Raw genomic sequence first — 22,840 nt, forward strand, 5'->3', positions numbered from 1 at the left:
TAGGGAATCGATCGACCAATTTTGGGCTCGAGGAAGGCCCGCTTGCTTTAGAGGGTGAGCTTTTCCTCGGTATCTCTAAATCGCCAAATCCGGTGGCGTCCTCCATGGCAGCCGAATCCACGCTGTCGAAAGAATCGCGGAAGGGGTCGTTCGCTCTATGGGCCCCCTCGATGGGGCATTCTTTTGCACCTCAGACCTCGTTGAACATCAAATCTGTGAACTAGGGCAACTCGGCAATCTCTATCGGGCCAAGTGCTTCCTGTCGAGCTTTGCCCGCATCTCGGGAAGCTTCAGTTCTTGCCTCTTCCTCGGCCTCCCCGACTTGATGAAGATCGGCCTCGCCTCCCTCTAGTTCGGAGGCCCCTTGCCCTTCGAGCTGCGGTGGCACACTGGCCACCAGATCGAAGGCTTCTTCTTCCCCCTCGGACTCATCTCTCAATCGATAGAGTGAGTCTGGAGACAATACTCGAGCATTGGTGCTTTCCTTGGGTTTACGCGCCAATCTTTTCCTTGGCTTCTTCTTCTAGAGCTCGGAGCCCTTTTTCTTTTCTTCTCTTTATCCTGCCTCGGAGCAGATGGTTCGGTAAAGGTATCATCATCACTGGATGGAGGTCTCATTGCGACATCTTTTGATAAACCTGCTAAAAGAAATAAAATGAGTAAGAACTCTACAACGCATAAGGGAAATCAAATGCCACTTAAGAAAAATCTCACCATGGGAACGGGCCTCCCATCGGCCCTTTGAAAGCTCGCGCCATGAATGCTCGGAATAGGGACTTTGTGAAGTAATGCCCTCGACCCATTCCTTGAGTTGAGGAACTGCATCCGACATTCGAGCAACAACTGCACCACCACAAAACATCGATGAGAAAGGAGGAAAAGGAAGAGCGATGAACAAAATCTTGAAAGCAAAGATTGTACTTACGTGTCATGTTTCACTTCTCAGGAAATGGCATATGCTCGGCTGGGATCAAATCTGAGGTCTTTACTCGGACAAAGCGGCCTAACCAGCCTCGATCCCTATCTTCGTCGATGCTCGAGAACGGAGCCTTACTGGCCTGACGACCAAGCTTGATTAGTCCCCCTCGATAAAGTCGGGGACTATATAAGCGCATGAGATGGTCGAGGGTGAACTGATACCCCTCGATCTTGCTTACGAAAAAATGGAGGAGAATTACTATCCTCCAAAAAGAAGGGTGAATTTGACCAAGGGTCACCTCGTACCTCTTACAGAAGACAATAATGACCGGGTCCAAGGGACCCAGCGGGAAGGGATAAGTTTAAATATTTAAAAATCCCTCCACGTGAGTAGTGATGGCTTCCTCAGGCTTGGGGACCACTACGTGCTTATTAGCCGAGTTGCAATCTCTCTTGACCTCGGAAAGGACGTCCTCGGTGATCGAGCAAATATATCTCGAGACTGGCTCATACCGACCTGGTACCAAGGAGGGCTTCTCGGTCTTGAAATCAGCACTGGTCAGGCATCCCTCGGGGATGAATATTTTTCGAGGAGGTTCTGGTGCCGGTTCCTCGATAACAGCAAATGAAACATTTTCCTCTACAACCGGTCGCGAGGCAGAGGGAGTTTCTTTTTGGGGAACCGATTTTGAAGTCTTCGCCATTTCTTTAATAAATGAAGAAAAGAGAGGGAGTTAAAAGATTAAGTTTGATGGTTTGGGATAAAAACAGAGTTGAAGTTCTTAAAAAGGATTTCAGAATAGCCAGAAATTTAATGCTTGGAAGTGTTAAAATTTCTAAAGATAGAAGGTTTGAAAGTAAAAGTTTGAATAAGGGGGTATTTATAGCTTCCCAACGATTGTTTGCATCTGGGAATGGCCGACCGGCAACTGACGAGCATTTAATGCCATTAAGACTTGACTAACGAGACGTTTTGACTATTTTGTCGTTTCTGTCACAAAATATCGAAGTCAAGATCGGAAGTTCATATCATTTCTCGTCATCTACTCTCCGAAAAATGAGGAGACTATCTGTATACGGTCGAAATCGAGCTCGCTTACGACTTGGTAGGTTAGGTTTGGAACGTGGCAACTAAGGAATAAAGATCAACCTCGAGTCCCACCGATCTAAGATCCAAGGTCGGTATGCCTGCCTTCGACTAGCGGTGAGTCCGATGTCGACCTTAGCCTCGAACGAGCTTGGAGAGACATTGTTGGGATAACTAACTGAAGACCGAAATATCCGTGACCGGTCGGATATTGCGACGGGAATCTCGGCACGTATCAATAAGGAACCAACAATCAGCAAATTAAGAGATTTTTTACCTTCTATAGAATTGTATCTAAAGTAGGACTCCTCTACTATATAAAGGAGGTTTGATAATTCATTGAACGTATTGTAACACGCATCCCAAAGCAATATATTATTATTTTTAGTTCTTATTATTCTCTTGTCATTCTGTTCTGATATCGATAAAAATATTTTTGGCTCGAGGGCAGCTAACCTTCTAAGGCTAAGATTGTTCAACTTGTGCGGTTTGTATTTACTTTCCCATTGTTTATTTCAATTTCAATCTGATTTATCTTTTTGTATCAAGTTAGATCACGTATCCTTAAAACCACGTACAAATTTAATTGTTATCTGATTTTGAGGGTAAACAATTATATTTATTTTTATTTCGTCTTGCTGAAGGCTAAATTGTCATGTGCTTAATTACAAGTAAGCATGGCAATGAAAATAGTCGTGTAATCAGATATATTGAAGCTTTATATTCTCATGGAACATGATGTTTCTTAATTTTATTCAATTGATGAAAATCCACAAAAGAATCTAATTTATAGTTTCATCGTGCATCTAGGCCACATTAGATTTGAGTGTGAAAAGCTTCATATTAATTTTCCTAACTAAAAGCAATTATCTCTGTTTTAGTTATAATTTTGCTATTTCGTGTGAGGTTCGTGTTATCTTCGTTGAGATTTGTATTTTACTTGGGCATCGAAAATTAATTGGCGGGAGAATAACTTGTACCAATATAAAAGCATGAAGTTTTAAAACAATTGTTTATTAAAGTTTTGTTATTTTTAAATATAGATTTCGCATTTTTAAAATATTTATTTAATTATTTTTGTGTTTTGAAATTAACTAATACTAGAATTGTTCAAATACTAACTCTAATTGATAATGATACTTCAAAATCAAATGAATTTGTATATACTTCCAATTCTACTTTCACTCCATTATTTGAAATAAATATGTCATCGATGAGTTTTCTTTCGATCGTAAATTTTCTCACTAGCTTGCTATTATGTTCATTGTAAATTTTTTTAAGGTATTCATTAAAATTCGAATTTGTGCCATTTGAAGCACGTAGATTATTTGTATTATGTGCTTATTTATTTTATATTTTATCCTTCAACATTTATTTTAAAATTTTAAAGATTATATGTTTTTGTTGAACCGTAAAAGAAGTATGATAACTTGTGAAATTGAAGTGATAAGATTATAAAATTGCATAAGTTATAAGTCGAATGTATTACGTGATATACGATTGAGGACTTCTATGGGACAAATTTTTGTGTGGTTGATTTAGGTATATAGGATCAACATTTATCAATTTTAGGAATTTACGTTTTTTTTTTTCACTAACTCAAATATAATTTTAAATATATATAATCTTTAGAAGAAGAAAATTACTCATTACACGCCCAACATATATATATATATATATATATATATATATATATATATATATATATATATATATATATATATATATATATATATATATATATATATATATATAGTAGGGAAAAAGGTCAAATATACCCATCTACTTTCGGATATTGTCTACATTTAACCTCTGTTATACTATCCGGCCAAATTTACCTCTACAATCAACAAACTTTTAAATATTACCTCTTGATCTGTTAAGTAATCCAAAATCTCTCAATTTTCTTTTATTTAAATCACTTATTTTTTTCTTGCTCTACTATTTTTAGAATATACTATTGATGTGAATGCCAAAGGTACTAGACTATACAAATTATTCATGTATGTTTTAATTACCAATGCACCCGCTTCTCTTCTTGTGATAATAGCTAATGGGTTTGGAATTGATTTAAAATTTTATTTATTTTTTTAACTATATACATGCTGTAGAATTTAGTAGGTCTATTTATTGTGTGTTATATGCAGCCGATCATCATGTACTACATTATATATTCGAATATATTTTATTATTCTCTGGTTAATATAGAGTTAGTTCGACTAACTTAAGAGTGTATAATGTTGTAGGTATTTGATTAAAGTAAAGTTGAATTCGACAATATAAAGTTTCCAAGGAACTTCAAATTCTATCACTAATACTTGTAAAGTCTCCATACCTTTGCTGCAATGAATTCCAACACTTTTGGAATTTAGACAAGCAACATAATTTAGATTCTTTACTTTACTATACTTTGTTTACTAACTGTTGTATTGTTTTAATATTTCTTTCTCTTATTTTTTTACCAATTAAGAAAGTAGGTAAATGCCAATTACTTCAAAAATAGTAGATTAAGAAGAATAATAAGTGATTAATTAAAATGATTTGGGAGATTTTGGATCAATGATGGATTGAAGGTTGATTTTTAAAAGTTTACTAATGGTATAAATAAATTTAACCGAATAATATAATGAAGATTAAATATAGTAAAACTAGTAAAATTATCCTTTCATGTGAAGACTAACATATATTTATCCTTTCCCATATATAGTAAAACTAGTAACATAAAAATGCCCTTCCAAGTTCCATCGAAGAGTGAGGAAGCTGCCCTTGGGTAAAAAAGAGAAAATGGCAAAGAAAGATTCATCAACGTCTCGAAACTCTGCTTCTGCTTCAACTCCAGCTTCTACCAACAGCTCCGTGACAACAACCAAAAGGAGAAGAACAAAATGGAGAAAAGAAAGGTTTTTTTTTTCCCTTAAACGATTTTTAGGTTATTTTTGCTCTTTCTCTTTTGTTGCTCGCTGTCCCATTTGTTTTCTTGATAATTACAGTCAAATGGTACTGAGGGTAAGATCAACTGGGAAAGTAAAGGCAAGTGGAGTGAAGCAGAGCAAACCCACATCAGGGAAGAAACTTAAGGCCACTTTCAAGAAGAATATTGCAAAAATAGATGCCATGAAGCCTAGGAAACCCCCCACTGCTTTCTTTTATTTCTTGTATGTTCCCTTTACTGAAATTCCTTTAGTTTTTCTTTTCTTGCAATCGTATCCTATTTTTCTATTTGGGGTTCTTTTTCTTTTCTTTGATGTATAAAATCATCTTAGTATAGCTTCTTGCCTATGAGAGTTACCCATGGAATTAATGCGTGCAAACTGGTCCGAACACTACGGTTATTAAAAAAGAAAGTATAGCAGCCTGCTTATGCTTATTGTTAGCTCAAGCTATTAATATGGAGTAATTGTTAGCAGGTAAATTTGTTACAAAGTGTGAATTATTGTGATGCGAGATGAAATGAAGATAGCTTGCGTCGATGGTACTGGAGGCTTGAGAAGTAGTACGTAGCCGTTACAGGTGGTTAAGAAGGTTGGGAATTAAGTTTATAAGTTGTACAGTTGAGTCCCTCGGTAGTTTATGTTATAAGTTTCTATAATTACATTGGTCCGTAAGTTATCACTGTTGGGGCACTTTAGGTCCCTGTCAGAGTTAGTTATACTCCCTTGTCTTGTAGTGAGTAGTGGGGACTTATATATATGCTTGTAATCAGCTGAAAGGGTATCAATCAAAACCCTATTTTAATTTTGCCCTAGTTTTCTATCTTGTTTTCTATCTTGTAGCCGTAGCTTTTTACTTGTTTCTTCTTCAATTTATTAGCTTGTGCAACAGTGGTATCAGAGCAGTCCTTGGCTCTGTGGATATTATGGCATCAGAAATGAACGAGGTGATGAACATACTACATAAGATATCGCTAGATATGTCGGGCTTTGCAGCTAGACAAGAGCAGCTGGAGGCAAGCCATGAACAAAGCTGCAGAACACAAGATGAGGTCTTGAATGAGCTAAGAGAGGTGCTGAATGAAGTTGTGCAAGGAGGAAAAAGACCGGAGCGAGATAAGGATCCAACCTACAATGGAAGTGAGCTTTACTCCCCTAATGATAAACCCTTTGAGTTGGCAGATCTGGTGACTCCTACAATAGGAGGTAACCATGGTGGAGTACCATCTGTCACAACTGGTACTATTGCTAACACACAATCTTTGAGCTCTTCTCACTCCCAGATCACTCATGCTGGGTCGAGCTCAACAGTGATAGCTCCTAGTAGCCAAACACCCTTAAATCCCAGTCCCCAAATGCATAACCATTCTACCCGACCAGTGTTAGCACCACAACAACCATCTCATCAGTTCCAAAACCAGAGTTTTCAAAACCTGCAATCTCCACAGTTCAGATCCAACCTGCTTTAACAGCCCATTCCTTATATTCCTCAATTACCTGTGAGACACGGTCCACCCCTACAGACCTATAACCAGGGAAAAATGATAGGTATGAACCTTTCCTACAATCCCTATCACCAAAGCACTCCATTTCCACCTGCTTACAACAACCAAACTACCCACATTCCACCTCCATTATATCACCAAGTCCCATATGTACATACCCCTGTTCACTATCAACCACACCCCACAACTACCCAGTACCAAGCACCTCAAACCAACCACAACTTTCCCCAATCAAATCTACCTTACACCAAATACACTAAAGTTGAATTCCCTAAATTCAATGGGGAAGATTTAAGAACCTGGTTGTACAAAGTGGAGCAGTTTTTTGCTAATGAAGAGGTTTTCATTCAGCAGAAAATGAAACTGGTGTCACTTCACTTTGAAGGTGATGCATTACAGTGGCACCTAGGGTATATGAGGAGTAGGGGGAAGATGCCATTACCTTCATGGGATGAGTACCTGTGGGCCCTTTGTGATAGTTTTGGAGCTGAGTAATCTAACCCAATGACAAAACTGATGAATGTTAAGCACACAAGCTCTGTTAAGGATTACCATAAGGCATTCAATAGTGTGATGACCAGGCTTAATTTATCAGTAGAGCATGCAATCAGTATTTTCTTGAACAACCTCAAACCTGAGATCAGCAATGCAGTGAGAGTAGGCAACCCTGGTACATTACCACAAGCTTATTACCTAGCTAGGCTATAGGAAGCAAGTTTTACTGCACAAAGTAGAGCAATCAGAGGTGCCTGCACAGGGCTTTCTATGCCCAGGAGCTCAATGGGGCACCGATCCAACCATGTGCAGAAAACCAACAACAACACCTTTAAATGACCACCAGTTGCTAAGATTGACAACAACAGAAGGAGAAGGTTAACACCTGCTGAAATGGATGAAAAAAGGGCCCAAGGAATCTGCTTCTTTTGTGATGACAAATTCACCCCTGGTCATAAGTGCAAGGCAAAAAGACACTTGTACTCCCTAGAGTTAGAGGTGATAGATGACCAACAGGATTGTGGGGATACAGAAGAGGAAGATGGAGAAGTGGTAGCAGGAGTGGAACCTGAAGGAGTAGTAGAGGAACCTTTAGAGAATTGTGCTATATCTCTTCAGGCATTGAATGGAACTCTGGGTTACAAGACATTGAGACTCAGAGGATTCACTGAGCAGAAGCCTATTGAAGTCTTTATAGATTTGGTTCCACTCACAATTTTATAGATGAGGATACAACAAGAAGGTTGGGATGTGAGATATGCAGAATTAAACCACAATTGATGCAGGTGGCTGATGGGAGACAGGTTTCCACTGAACAAATGTGCAAGGGATTTAGGTGGTTGATGCAAGGAGCAGTTTTCCAGGATGACTTCCTAGTTTTTCCTATTGGCAAATGTGATCTAGTATATCCACTAGAAGATGTTAAATTCAACTTCAGAAAGTTGGTAATGGAATTTGAATATCAAGGGAAGCTGCCCAAGCTCCAAGGCATACAACCCAGTTTCAAGTCTGTACAGGCCAAGACATTAGAGAAGTTGACAAAGCAGGACTCTCAGTTCTTTATGGTAAGGGTAAGAGAGGAAGAAGATGCTAAAGATCCAGACCATGAAAGTGAATCTGTAGAAGAACCTGCTGAGGTTAAAGCAGTGCCGACAGAATACTGTAGGATCTTTGGAGAACCTACACAACTGCCTCCATCTAGAGGTGTCGTTGATCACCACATTCCTTTGATAGAAGGAAATGCACCTGTAAATGCCAGACCTTACACGTATTCCCCTGTACAGAAGGATGTTATTGAAAAGATGGTTAAGGAAATGCTGAAGCAAGGGGTCATTCAGTATAGTTAAAGCCCTTATGCTTCTCCTGTGGTACTAGTAGGGAAAAAGGATGGATCCCGGAGATTGTGTGTGGACTACAGGGCTTTGAACAAGCTGACAGTCAAAGACAAGTTCCCTATTCCCATTATTGAAGAGCTGTTGCATGAGTTAGGGGGATCACAGATCTATTCTAAGATTGATTTAAGAGCAGGTTACCATCAAATAAGAATGGCTCCTGCAGACATAGCCAAGACTGCATTTAAAACCCATTCTGGACATTATGAGTATTTAGTAATGCCATTTGGGTTAACTAATGCTCCCTCTAACTTCCAAGGACTAATGAATCATATTTTCCAGAAGCATCTTAGGAAATTTATCCTTGTCTTCTTGGATGATATCCTGATTTACAGCAAGAACTTAGCTGACCATGTGGAGCATTTAAAGACTACTTTTGATCTGCTAGTTCAACATCAGCTGTTAGCTAAAAGGAATAAGTGTGTATTTGCAGCAAGAAGGGTGGAATACCTGGGGCACTACATTTCAGCTAATGGTGTCTCAACTGATTCAAAGAAGATTGAAGCTGTGCAGTCTTGGCCAGAGCTAAAATCTGTTTCACATTTGAGAGGATTCTTAGAATTGGCAGGATATTATAGGAGGTTCATCAAGGGGTATGGCATTTTTAGCAAACCTTTGACTGATCTTCTGAAAAAGGATAGGTTCAGATGGTCTGAGGAAGCTGGAAGTTCATTTGAACAATTGAAGAGAGCTCTAGTCACAGCTCCAGTCCTAGCCTTACCAGATTTTTCAACTACCTTTGTAGTAGAAACTGATGCCTGTGATGTAGGGATTGGGGCAGTACTTATGCAAAATAGATAACCATTTGCATACTTGAGCAAAGGTCTGTCAAAGCAACATCAGTCCTTATCCATTTATGACAAGGAATTACTGGCATTAGTAATGGCTGTCAGTAAGTGGTCTCAGTACTTAATAATCAGACCTTTTATTGTAAAGACAGATCAGAAGGCCCTCAAGTTCTTATTGGAGCAGAAATTACATACCGGGAATCAACTCAAGTGGATAACAAAGCTAATGCAGTTTGATTTTGAAATAGAATACAAGAAAGGAAAAGAAAATAAGGCAGCTGATGCCTATCCAGGCTTCCATTAGTGGAGTTAACAACTATGACCATCACAACTGTAAAATCTGAGCTGTTAGAGATGATCAAAAGTAGTTAGGAAAATGACACTGAATTAAAGAACTTAATTCAATCCTTAAGAGGGAAGAGAACTGACAGTAAAGGTTGTGCCTTTGTGCATGAGCAACTAAGGAAGAATGGCAGATTCGTAGTAGGGCCTAACAAACAGCTCAGAAGGGAGATTTTGCAACTTTGGCATAGCACACCAGTAGGTGGACACTCTGGAGCTGATAACACTTATAGGAAAGTATCTGCACTTTTCTATTAGAAGTGAATGAGAGAAGAGGTACAAGAGTTTGTCCAGACTTGTGACATATATGCCAAAGGCATAAATACGACAATGGTCCATACCCTGGGTTGCTGCAACCCCTTAAAATACATGTAGCTGCTTGGTGCAGTATAAGTATGGATTTCATAGAAGGTTTGCCAAAATCCAATGGGAAATCAGTGATTTGGGTAGTGGTAGACAAGCTTACTAAGTATGCCCATTTCATAGGATTATCTCATCCTTATTCTACGACTGATATGGCAAAGTTGTTTATGGATAACATCTAGAAACTACATGGAATACTAGAAGACATTGTGAGTGACAGAGATCCAGTTTTCACCAGCAAATTTTGGCAAGAACTACTATCCTTGATGGGAGTAAGCTTGAACACTTCAACAGCCTATCACCCCCAAACAGATGGGCAAACAGAAGTGGTGAACCGATGCCTAGAAACCTACTTGAGGTGTTTTTGTTCGGATTCTCAAACTGATTGGTATCAATATCTGGCTGCAGCAGAATAGTGGTACAACACCACTTTCCACTCATCAATACAGTGCATTCCTTATGAAGCACTCTATGGGCAACCACCACCCTTACACCTTCCATATGTAGCTGGCGATTCAGAGTCCATGGAGGTTGACAGAAGCTTGCTCACAAGGGAATTCAAGTTGCAATTGCTAAATACCACTTGCAAAGAGCTCAACAAAGGATGGTTGAGCAAGCTAACAAACACAGATCAAATAGACAGTTTCAAGAAAGGGATTGGGTATATTTGAAAATACAGCCTTATAGGCAAATCACTATGTCGGGGCCTCATTTTACCAAACTCTCAGCCAAATATTATGGACCTTACCAAGTGTTGCAAAAGGTGGGGCAGGTAGCCTACAAATTCTCACCTCCTTCTCAGCTATTAATACATCCTGCCTTTCATGTCACTCAATTGAAACGATGTCATGAGCTACCAAAGACCATATCTCACCCACCAGTGCTGGAACTAGCAAGCCCTTAGTGCCCTCATCCCCACAAAATTTTAGATAGGTGCATGATTCAAAAGGGAAACAAAGCAGTTGCCCAAGTTCTCATCCAATGGGAAAAGTTGCCATCTGATCTTGCAACCTGGGAAGACTATCAAGCCTTAAAGACTCGCTTTCCAAAGTTCCTTCCTTGAGGACAAGGAAGTTCTTAACGAGGGGGAGCTGATGCAAGATGAAATGAAGATAGCTTGCGTCGATGGTACTGGAGGCTTGAGAAGTAGTACGTAGCCGTTACAGGTGGTTAAGAAGGTTGGGAATTAAGTTTATAAGTTGTTCAGTTGAGTCCCTCAGTAGTTTATGTTATAAGATTCTATAATTACACATTAGTCTGTATGTTGTCACTGTTGGGGCACTTTAGGTCCCTGTCAGAGTTAGTTATACTCCCTTGTCTTGTAGTGAGTAGTGGGGACTTATATATATGCTTGTAATCAGCTGAAGGGGTATCAATCAAAACCCTATTTTAATTTTGCCCTAGTTTTCTATCTTGTAGCCGTAGCTTTTTACTTGTTTGTTCTTCAATTTATTAGCTTGTGCAACATATTGATGTTGCCATAGGCTGCCTTCATCTTCTGGTTTGAACATTTCCTTTTGAAGTTTATCTAATTGTAAATTGAAGTGGTTATATTCAACTTTGTTAGCGGCACAATGGTCTATAGGCAGAGGCACGAAACCCTCCCTTATTCTTCCCCCCTTTTTTTCTCTTTCGGATCCACAATTTTTCTTGAAGTTTTCAGGTATGCCCGGCCATTTGAGAGGCGCGTGGACCATATGCGTCGGCGGAAAAGGGACAACAGGGAAGGCGCGTGGAGGCGCATGGAGGCTGGAAATCGCTTAAGTTCTGGTTCTGCAACCATCGCCTCGACCTCCCTGATTATAATCTAAGTTCTATCATTTGGGAGTTGGTACCTCCTGGTCAACTGTTGATATTCTGTCATCCTATCATACTAGTTTAATAAATTGTTCTAATTATAGCACATATCTTGTTTGCTTTCTAGTACTCTCGATTCGTGTCCGCTAGTTTTCATTTTTATTCATTCTCTTTAGATATCTTTGCTTGCTATAGTGTTAGTATTAGATTAGTTTACTTTAGATTGTATTGGCTTTGGTGGTCGATGGTAGAGTGAGGTCATGTACTCGGGTGGGGCAGGGGCAAGGAGGGCAAGGGAATCTCTAGGCTGAGAATTGGGTATAGGAACATAGGTACATTGACAGAGAAGTTTATAGAGCTAGTGAAGATTCACTAGCCTGTGTCCAGGAAACTAGGTGGGTAGGAACTAAGGAGCAAGATGTAAATGGGTTTTAAACTATAGTACTCAGGAGGCTTGAAGGGCAAGAATGAGGTAGGTATTTTGGTGGATAGGGAACTCTGGGAGCAGGTGGTGGAGGTTAGGAAGGTGAACGACAGACCGATGGCTATTAAACTTGTTGGGGGAGGGGGGTCAGTCTTAACGTTATTAGTGCATACGCACCTCAAGCGAGCTTGGACGAGGTCAAAAGGCATTTTTGGGACGAGTTGGATGAGGTCGTGCGTGGTATACCTCACACCGAGAAGCTTTTTCTAGGAGGAGATTTCAATGGTCACATCGGAATGACCACAAGTGGGAATGATGATGTGCATGGAGGTTTTGCTTTTGGAGTTGGAAATAAATGAGGAGCTTCGATGTTGGATTTTGCTAAAGCTTCTGATTTGGTGATAGCTAACTCATATTTCCAGAAGATGGAGGAGCACTTGATCACCTTTCAGAGTATGGTGGTCACGACCCATATTTATTACCTTCTCTTTAGGAAGTGTGATAGAGGTTTATTTATGCATGAACTGCAAGGTTATCCCAAGTAAAAATCTTATGACCCAACATAGGCTCTTCGTAATGGACTTAGAGACGAGGAAGAGGAAACAGAGGGCTATATATGATCGACCAAAGATCAAGTGGGGAGCCTTGACTAAAGACAAACCCAAGAGTTGGGGGAAAAGTTGCTGGTAACGGAGGGTTGGAAGAGTAGTAGGGATGCGAGTAGCATGTGGATTACGACCTTGAATTGCATTAGGGAAGCAACTAGAGAGGTGTTAGAGGTCTCGAAGGGCTACTCTGGTGGTCACAAGGGAATTGCTAGTGGAATGGAGAGATCCAAGGTAAAGTGGAAGCCAAGAAAGTGGCATATTTAAAGCTAGTGGAGAGAAAAGACGAGGAGGAGAAAAGGATGAATAAAGAGTGTGAAGGTAAATGAGGCGAAATTAACAATTACGGAGGCTAAGAGTGCATCATTTGAACATTTGTATAGAGAACTTGGGCCAATGGTGGGGACAAGAAGTTGTACAGGCTAGCCAAGGTGAGAAAGAGGAAGGCCCGTGACTTAGACCAAGTGAAGTGCATCAAAGACGAGGAAGTGAAAACATTGGTGGAGGAGGCACATATTAGACAAAGATGGCAGACATATTTCCATGGACTATTAAACGAAGAAGGGGACAAGAACATTGTGCTGGGTGATTTGGAGCACTCCGAGAGTCGTCGAGATTTTGGGTATTGCAAGCGTATAAAAGTGGAGTAGGTTGAGGGGGCTATGAGTAAAATGAGCAGGGGAAAAGCGACCGGGCCAAACGAAATCCTAGTGGAATTTTGGGAACGCAGGCCTGGCAGGCTTGGAGTGGCTTACTAGGTTGTTTGATGTCATTTTTAAGACGACAAGGATGCTCGAAGAGTAGAGGTGGAGTAGGATTCCCGTTGTACAAGAACAAGGGTGATATCTAAAATTGGGTCAACTATAGGGGTATTAAGCTGCTAAGTCATAATATGAAAGTTTGGGAGAGGGTGGTGAAAGCGAGTGTGAAGAGTGTGTCTATTTCCGAGAACCAGTTCGGATTCATGCCGGGGCGATCGACTGTAGAAGCCATTCACCTTGTAAGGAGATTGGTGGAGCAGTACAGGGAGAGGAAGAAGATTTGCACATGGTGTTTATTGACCTAGAAAAAGCATACGACAAAAACCCAAGGGAGGTTTTATGGAGAGGTTTGGAAGCTAGAAGTGTGCTTATAGCATACATTAGGGTGATTCAGGATATGTATGATTTGGTGCTAAGATCCGGGTAAGGATAGAGGGAGGTGACTCAGATCACTTCCCAGTCGTGATGGGGTTGTACCAGGGATCAGCTCTTAGCCCGTTTTAATTTGCCTTAGTAATGGATGTACTGATGCGCCACATTCAAGGAGAAGTGTCACGGTGCATATTATTTGCAGATGACATAGTAATGATTGACGAGACGAGATGCGGTGTTAACCCGAGACTGGAGGTTTAGAGACAAACCCTAGAGTCAAAAAGTTTCAAGTTAAGCAGGACCAAAACCGAATACTTGGAGTGCAAGTTCAGCTACGCGATTTACGAAGCAGACGTGGACGTGAGGTTTGATACACAAGTCATCCCCAAAAGAGAAGTTTCAAGTACCTTGGGTTAGTAATCCAAGGTAATGGGGAGATTGACGAGGATGTCACACATCGTATTGAAGCGGGGAGGATGAAATAAAGGCTCGCATATGGTGTTTTATGTGATAAGAATGTGCCACAAAGATTTAAAGGTAAGTTCTACATAGCGGTGGTCAGACCGACTATGTTGTATGGGGTGAAGTATTGGCCTGTCAAAAACTCCCATGTACAAAAGATGAGAGTAACAGAAATGAGGATGCTGAGACGGATATATGAGCATACCAGGAGAGATAAGATTAGGAATGAAGATCTTCAGGATAAGGTGGTAGTGTCTTCCGTGGTGAACAAAATGCGGGAAGCGAGACTGAGATGGTACAGGCATGTGAAGAGGAGAAGCACAGATGCCCTAGTGAGAAGGTATGAAAAGTTGGCCATGGTGGGTCTGAGGACTGGTAGAGGTAGGCCTGAGAAGTATTGGGGAGAGTTGATTAGGTAGGACATGACGCAACTTCAGCTTATCAAGGACATGAACCTTGATAGGAGGGTATCGATGTCGAGAATTAGGGTAGAAGGCTAGTGGGTGGTCAAGCGCGCCTCTTTTTCATGCCAATAGTATTAATATTAGTCTCATATTTTCTTATCCGCAGAATTTTATTACTATATGTTATTTCTTTCGCTTCGATTTTCTTATCATCTTTTCTTGCTGTTGTTACTGCTTCTTTTTCATCTTTCCTTGAGCCGAGAGTCTATCGGAAACAACCTCTCTACCTTCACAAGGTAGGGGTAAGGTTTGCGTACACACTACCCTCCCCATACCCTATTTTGTTGGATTACACTGGTTTTTTATTTTTGTCGTTGTTGTTGTTGTATTTAGTTTTTGATAATCGAGATTTTTCCGAGGGCCAGTGGCACATGGTTGGGAACTCGGTGGACTCCTCTACCCTTCTCCACTTAAGTCCAGGTTTTTGTATTCGGCAAGGTTCGAACCCTTGGTATGCGGCTCCACACATCACGCGCTAAGCTCTTATCACTAGACCAAAGTTTTGGGCAATGTTCTTGATGCCTTTATTATTGCTCTTTAGTTTAATTGAGTGTGCTTCCTTTTCAACAGCCTGTAGACCAGAGAGCAACAATTTTGTAGTAATTCTGCCCATTCCCGTAGCTTTCAGCCTCCATTGGTATGTGTTCTCCCCATCTAACATTTTAGTTTGAAAAACAACTCCTGGAATTCGGGTTCCAGAAGGGCATGTATCTTTAACAATTTCCACGTTAGGTACCACCTCAATTTTGTCCACTTTGGTAGCGAAATAGCTGAATAAACCCATTTTTGAGGAACATAATAGGATTTCAGCTTCCTCTACGCTCAGATAAATCACCCAAATGTTCATTTCATCTTCATATGCAACCTTTTAGTGCATCACTCTTTCTGTTTTTAAATTCCTCAGCCATGCTTTACTCTAGTGTCCTTCTCCAAGTCTCAAAACCACAAAAAAGTTTCAGGTTCCCCCTTCTGATATGATGACCCTGCAAAGATAATTTCCCAATATTGAAAAAACCTTCAAGGTGACGGAAGTTCATAGCTGGTGGGCCTTTTACAGAAGAGAGGGCATGGATATGTTAGGATGTTCTTGTATGGAAGGGTGAGATTGAGTGGTTTGCTGAGTCCGGAGAATGGCCAATATTAGGGACGGAAGATGTTACGAAAATTTTATTAGGAGTTCTTGGGTGAGTAAACGATAAAAAAAAAAAGGAGTTTCTTGGGTGAATGGTGGTGCTGAAAATTCCACTAAAAGGGTGATGGAAGTAATAGATTAAGGGTTGACAGGGAAGTTGAAATAGCCATCGGTATGATGTTCTTCCTTCAAATGCCTTGCAATGGTGAATTATTACTTTATGGAAAACATCTCGGGCAACAGCGTTGATGTATTCTAATCCTGTTACTAGTAGTAGGCTGACAGGATACCTTGCATCCTAAGTTATTGGTCAGAATTCGGCAGTTTGGAATTGATTTGGACTGGCTAAAGTGGTAGAGCAAACCAAGTGAATGACTGAAAGAAAGTACCAATCTCAGTAGTGTTTCACTGATATTTCTTAACTAAATAAAAAAGGAAGTACCAATCTCAGTAGTGTTTCACTTAGGAATTTTGCTCATTACAGGCTGTCTGCAAATCTTAGTCGCTTTTTCTTCAAGTAATATGAGATACCCCTAAAAAAGATAAGATTTCTTCATGAAGTTGTTTATATGTGTAGTATTTTGAAAAAAAACTTTCATGAATAGAGCTGACAGGCTTAAAGTTCTTATTTCAGAACCAAAGCTATGAAAGAAGCATTTACACTTGCTCTCAAATGTGCTTGTATCATGGAAACTTGTGCTGCTGCTTCCATATCTGCCTTTTTAAAACTCCACATCTCTGATAATTTGGAGGAGCGTTTTTTACCCATTACGGGGCCTTATTGCCTTGTAGATTTCCCCTTCTCCGATGTTCCTATTGGACAAGCTACTTGCTTCTCCACAGCATTAGAAAGTTTTGTATTTTCTAGCTGCAGAGCCCAAAAAGTTTCTTATTGGATTTGATTACTCTAGCTTGGATATCTAGGTCTTCAATAAACCTCTCCACACCAATTAATTAACTCTACTCTGCTTGCCGCAAACTAAAAGCTTTGTTTCTGTGAGTGTTTGCAACAGTGCATCTTCACTCTTTTGTCTTCAGCATATATCTTGACAATCATACAGTTCCGTGTTTACCGAGTGGCTGAAGAGTAAAAATTTCCTGGTGAGTTACCTTTTTCTTTTGAGTAAGATTTTCCTCGTGAGTTTTAATCCAGGCTTCTTAGGAATGGGTCTTAGTCCTAAGGCCAACTTCTGACCGCTAATTTTGGATAAATTTCGCATGTGTCAATCTGGCATGAACAGAGCCTTGAAGCAGCTGTAATTAGAACTGATGAAACTACCCCCTGCTATCTGTGGACACTTGTCTTTGACCTTTCCCTTGAACCTTGTCTGCTTCGGCTTCCGTATGGGAAGGAATTGCTCTAGTATATGAAGAGAGCAGGGGAAAAAAGTAGCTGAAACTTAGTGATTTCCTATTGTCAAGCTGTTGCTTGGCGACTGTTCTTGGTATATGGCTATATGCAAAAATTAATTTTCTGGATTCACTAACTTGGCCATCTATCCAACTTAGGTTTAGTGTCAAAGCCATTGGCTATGAATTGAGTGCATTAGAAGAGGCATCCTTTGAGTCTAAGCATTTTTATAATTTTATGCAGTTCACTGAAAGAGGGGTCGTATGCATAAGTTAGCAGCCAAAATAACACCGTGGTTGGTTGAAAATTGCTATTCTTGGAGCATTACGTAGAATCCCTAGCAATAACCCTCAAGGGAAGGCTACACAAAGCATAGAAGTAGCAAAGTTGCTTTCAACCCAAACATGTCAATTCATAATTCTTCACTCAATGAATTGTATAGTGCTTAAACCTCAAGAATTTGCTAATGTTCCACCTCCTTCACGTAATGTAATTGATTAAGCAAGAAGTAACTGCTAGTGGTTCTCTGACAAGTAAGTGTTTTTAAGAAGGGAGATACATAGAAGCCAATTGAGACGAACTTGATGTTAATCCAAGTAAATATGAATCTAGAAACACAAATAGCAAAATATATACTGCAGTGGCTTATGAGAACAGATCTAAGATATAAGTGAAAATGCTAAAGACGATAAAAGGTGCTTCAGAGTGTTGCCAATAAATTCAAGGTCAGAAATGAAAATTTTGGGATTTAAGCATTAAGTCATCATTGTGTCATCCAACTTGCTTCTATGTAAGTTATTTCATACCTTACTACTACCCTACATCACCCTTCTGAACTCCTATGCCCTATGCCTTTAATCTTCTTTGAATGATCCTTTTACTCTTCTAAGGTGAGCAAATTCATGTTCTTTTCTTGCAGATGCTACCCTCGTCGTTTGCCTTTTAGTCTGATGATATAAACATATTGTTTTCCTATCACAAGATTCTTTTGTTTTGTATCTAGTGTTTCTGGGTGTCCCTGACTAGACTCTTGTTGCATTGCATCTACATAGATTATTTGAAGCTCAAAAATACCCATATTTTCTCTGTGTTCTGCTTACTAACCTATTCCCTTCTATTGCTTACTAACCTATTCCCTTCTTTTAGTCTGATATAAACATATTGTTTTCCTATCACAAGATTCTTTTGTTTTGTGTCAAGTGTTTCTGGGTGTCCCTGACTAGACTCTTGTTGCATTGCTTCTACATAGATTATTTATTCTTGAGCCGAGGGTCTTTCGGAAACAACCTCTCTACTCTCCGGGGTAGGGGTAAGGTCTGCGTACACTCTACCCTCCCCAGACCCCACTTGTGGGAACTCACTGGGTTGTTGTTGTTGTTGTTCCAGGGAGGACTTCCGTAAGGAATTCCAAGAGCAAAATCCAGATGTCAAGTCAATGCGAGATGTATGTGTCTCTTGAACCTTGATTCGATCTATTATTTTAACTAGTTTTGATTGTATATGGCATTTTTCTCTTATTTTTCCTATGATGTTTTGCATTTATATCATGCTGCAGATTGGGAAAGCCTGTGGAGAGAAATGGAAAACAATGACATATGAGGTTTCTGTTCCCGAGCTAGCTTTTTCATTCTTTGTCTCTTTCTAGTTTTCTGCTCAGTTGTCTATCAGTGCATTAATTTTAGAGATGATTCTTCCTTATACTGCACACATTAAGCTAGCATTCTGAGGATGGTCCTTGAATTGTTGTCTAGCTTTTATTACATGCATGATCATGTCTTCTTTTGCGTTTGACATACGTGCGTCAAAGGGCTGTTATACGGGTACGGGTGCTTCATATGGATTCTTCAAAACAAACTAAAAATTAGTAAAAGACTGCACGTGCCGGTACTGTGTACTTAGACACAACTCATATTGGGTACATACCCTTAAACGAGTCTATGTAACAAAAGCCAATACTAGTTTAGTTTTATTTAAGTTGGCCTCCATTTTGGTGTTTTTCTTCCAGTAACTGCTGCACTAATATTTTGAACATGCAGTGAAGTTAATGACAAGCATTGTCTCTTCCACAACTTATCTGACCAAACAACTGCACTTGTCATTTTAGTTTTGCACATAAGAAATGAATAAAGCATTTGCTGCCTGGCATCAAGGAAATCATTTTCTGGTAACTTTTATGTAGTTGAGTTGAGGTTCTTTGTTTTAATCCAGAATAGTTACTAGTGTTAGTAGAAGAACTTCATCTTTTTGGTTACCTCAATTTGGAGCTTAGTTGCTCATTATATGGGTTGCTTTGATCGTGGGAGCATTTTAAATATGTTGAGTGGGAGAGATCAGAGCAATTAAATTGTTTCAGCATCAAGTCTGAAGCAGCCTTAAATTATGTTTTTTCTGACCAGATTAATCCAAATAGGTCAAGTTTTCTTCTTTGGTTGATAAATCAAGTTCATTTCTTTAATAATACCCCAAGATAGTGTCATAAGTATTTACAAAGTGAATGAGTCGCTAAACAACATTTATCAATCAAGTTTTTACAATCATCTAGGCATGGAGGTGCTCATTATTTACCCAATAAAAGAAGGGGAACAGAACGGATTCTTAATACATGTAATTATGGAATAATTTCCTACTATTCTCATTCCAAATCGTCAAAAGCACACAACGGTATGGTCTTCAAATTGATCTGTTCTGCTTGCTAAATCTCTGTGATCTCGATCTGGTTGTCTTCTTCACCGTCCCTGAATCACCCGAACCATCTCAAACAAGGAGAGTTTGAGATTCCAGTTGGTTCAAGTTAATTTCTTCTGATCAGAGATCTCAAGAAACATTCTATGTTAAACCAAAGGGCCTATAGTTGTATATGAACTGGAAATTTTCTTCTGATCAGAGATCTCAAGAAACATTCTATGTTAAACCAGAGGGCCTATAGTTGTATTGGGTGTATAAGCTACCGAATAATTGTAGTTTTTCAGTGGTTTGTCCATGAGGCCATGTTACAGAAGTAGGCTGTGGTTGTACCATCAACTACTTTTCCCTATATATGTCTTTCTATTTTGGATGTCTAGTCTTAACATTGCTAAAAAAGATTTTAGGGAGAAAAGCATTCTTTGAAACAACTTATGCCGTTGTTTTCCAATATGACTACCCATTTCCTATACCTAGGACCTATCATCCCCTAGTACCATCTTTCTTTATGATGGGTAATTATCCATATCTACTGGCACCTGAATTGCAACCAAACATGGTTAGATAATCAAGAATTATATCTCTTTGTGAACTCTGTGTCCTTGCTCCTATTAGGTGCAGGAGTAATGGAGCAATATGATCGATTGTTATCCATATTTAGCAGAACTGACTTGTGAGCAAGCATGGGAAAAGTTAAAGAAGTTTTTATCTCTGTGTAAACTTTGTGATACCCTTGCTTCTTTTTCGCTGAGAGTAATGGGTACTCCTGAAGTTGTGCTAGTGAACCTGCAACACAACTAGTGAACTAGAGGGCACTGATAGAAAAGGATATCTGCTCTGTTTGGTAGACACTTTTGTTTGTTTTTTATTGAAGGATATTTTACCTCTGTATTCCTTTATTTTTTTCTCTTTCAGAAGAAACGTTTTTTAAAAAAATTTGCCTGAAAGTGTAGTGACCCCCCACTACCAACTTCCAATGCTTTTCTGCTTTCATCTTTTTTCTTTTGTCAAGTCATAGAATCCTTAAATTATTTAATCCGATAGTAGAAAAGTTCCTGCCGGCTTACTATTCACCAATACATTGGTGGTAAGCTTAGACAGGCACTAAAATACTAAGGAGAAGGCTCACTTATGTGTCATGCCCCAGGAATGTAGCCTTCTACCTTGTTGCGTTTGCACTATTAGAGAGAATATATTTTAATCCTCTCCGCCATTTTCTTTCCCTAAGTTGTGGGGGCTAGACCTATCCTTTTAGCCAGAAGTGATCTTCTAAGATTTTCAGACGCACATTACCTGATTCAAATCTATGGGATATGTTTTTGAAATTCCAAATCCAGCAAGTACCATTCAACATGGTAGGTAGCGTAATTTCGGATCACCTGCTGAACAATTGAAAGGCTGTTGGTTTTAAGCAAGGTCTGGACCGAGGAAACCCTGTATCGCTTCTGGGCTTCAGCAGATGATCCCCTTCCTAGAGATTAGGTTCCTTATCTTGTTACAAAATAAAAGTCCACAAGTTATCAAGTATATCTGTACCAAACAACTAGTTCTAATTAAGTCCTCAATTTTTGCTTGATGAGCGGACTCCACGCTTGCATATTTGGACCATATTGTATAATCTGTATTTGTTAAAGCGCTTGCTTCCCCCTGGAAATAGAGTTATGAAGATCCAAGACCATTGACATTTGACTTTACTGGTTGTAGGAAAAAGTGCATTACTATGATATAGCAACAGAGAAACGAAGAGAGTTTGATAGAGCCATGACGGACTTTAACAAGAGAAAGGTAAGCTTGTGCTTCCCTTCCTAGTTTCTTTAATTCCTTAACTAGCGGTACTGCAGAAATTGAGGCAGTATTGTTCTTGCCATGTGATGGAAACTATGTGCAGGAAAGTGGAGAGTTTCAAGAGTTCGAAGAAGACTCGGATTTTGATGAATAGTTCAGTCATTGTTTGTAATCTTCAGATTTAGATGTTTGTTAGGAATAGTGGTATTTTGGCGTTGTTTCTGTATATCCAACTTCTCAAGTCTATAGTCTCTCGACTTTATGACTTAAAACACCTTGGGTGACTGAAAAATCCAGCTTTTCCCAACCAAACTAGAATCCACTTGCTCAACTATGGGTTCTCTATGTACAATCTTCTGTACATTAGCCTTCCAAGGTGTGTTTTATGTAAAACAACACTGGGAAAAATAGATGTTCGATGCAATATTCTTTGTGCATAGTGCTGCACATTTCATTCTGGTGGAGCAATCCTTTTCTTTGAGTGTATATTAAATCTTTAAGATGGTTGCACTATTAAGCTTTTTTTTTTAAAAGGTAAAGCTGGTACTCATGGTTATGGTCTAATGCCTCAATAGCTGGGGCATTCATCCTATGCCCGCTTTATGTTTTGGGAGAATGCTTTGCGACTTGCATTGTCCGCCTTGCACGTGCAAATGGATTTGATCACTTAGGATGAGCTAAATGTTTTAGTGCTGCCTGGCAATGCAAAGCTCGTGTTTCTTAGCAAAATAAAATGGAATTCTTGGTGCATCATAGGTTTAGTATTGTCATTGATGTTCTTTGCCAGCTAATGCATTATATCATTGATCCTTTTGTTGATTTAATCCCAATTAATGATATGGTTACAATCCTTGTGTTGATTTCCCAATGTGATCAGGCGATACAAATGTAACGCATTATATGCAGTATGCACTATTTTAACAAGTGAATTAAAAGGTAGCGGCTATGAGCCTATCACTACGCTCCTACTAATTAACCTCACTGTGCTTCCAATTCCTTGAAAACTGATTTCTCTAGATTAGACCAAATCTTAGATGTAATAGCACGGGCTAGCCAGTTTTCGGACTGGTCATTCAAAAATAGCCGGCGTTTGTCAAGTCATTGAAAAATAGCCACTATTTTGCTGCAACAGAGACCGGTCCAGCATAATATACTGGAGTTTGGTGCACCTGTGTATGAACTTCCA

The 22,840-nt window shown here is 39.5% G+C and overlaps 1 protein-coding gene across 3 annotated transcripts; it reads left to right on the forward strand.

The window, feature by feature from the left end:
- Window positions 1-4,724: 4,724 nt before the first annotated feature.
- Window positions 4,725-22,108, forward strand: LOC104102362 (high mobility group B protein 14). 3 transcript variants are annotated; one of them, XM_009610061.4, is made up of 6 exons: window positions 4,725-4,905; window positions 4,996-5,160; window positions 18,574-18,631; window positions 18,743-18,787; window positions 21,574-21,654; window positions 21,758-22,108. In XM_009610061.4, exons 1-6 carry the CDS (start codon window positions 4,790-4,792, stop codon window positions 21,806-21,808), a joined length of 516 nt encoding a protein of 171 aa, XP_009608356.1. In that variant the 5' UTR covers window positions 4,725-4,789; the 3' UTR covers window positions 21,809-22,108. The 3 variants fall into 2 exon arrangements, 1 of the variants encoding a protein (XP_009608356.1); XR_011414381.1 differs by lacking the exons at window positions 4,725-4,905; window positions 4,996-5,160; window positions 21,574-21,654; window positions 21,758-22,108 and adding an exon at window positions 5,167-16,937 and having other exon boundaries at window positions 18,743-18,788.
- The last annotated feature ends 732 nt before the right edge of the window (window positions 22,109-22,840 follow it).

The sequence above is a fragment of the Nicotiana tomentosiformis genome, chromosome 2 (genome assembly GCF_000390325.3).
Source record: "Nicotiana tomentosiformis chromosome 2, ASM39032v3, whole genome shotgun sequence".
Taxonomy (NCBI): domain Eukaryota; kingdom Viridiplantae; phylum Streptophyta; class Magnoliopsida; order Solanales; family Solanaceae; genus Nicotiana; species Nicotiana tomentosiformis.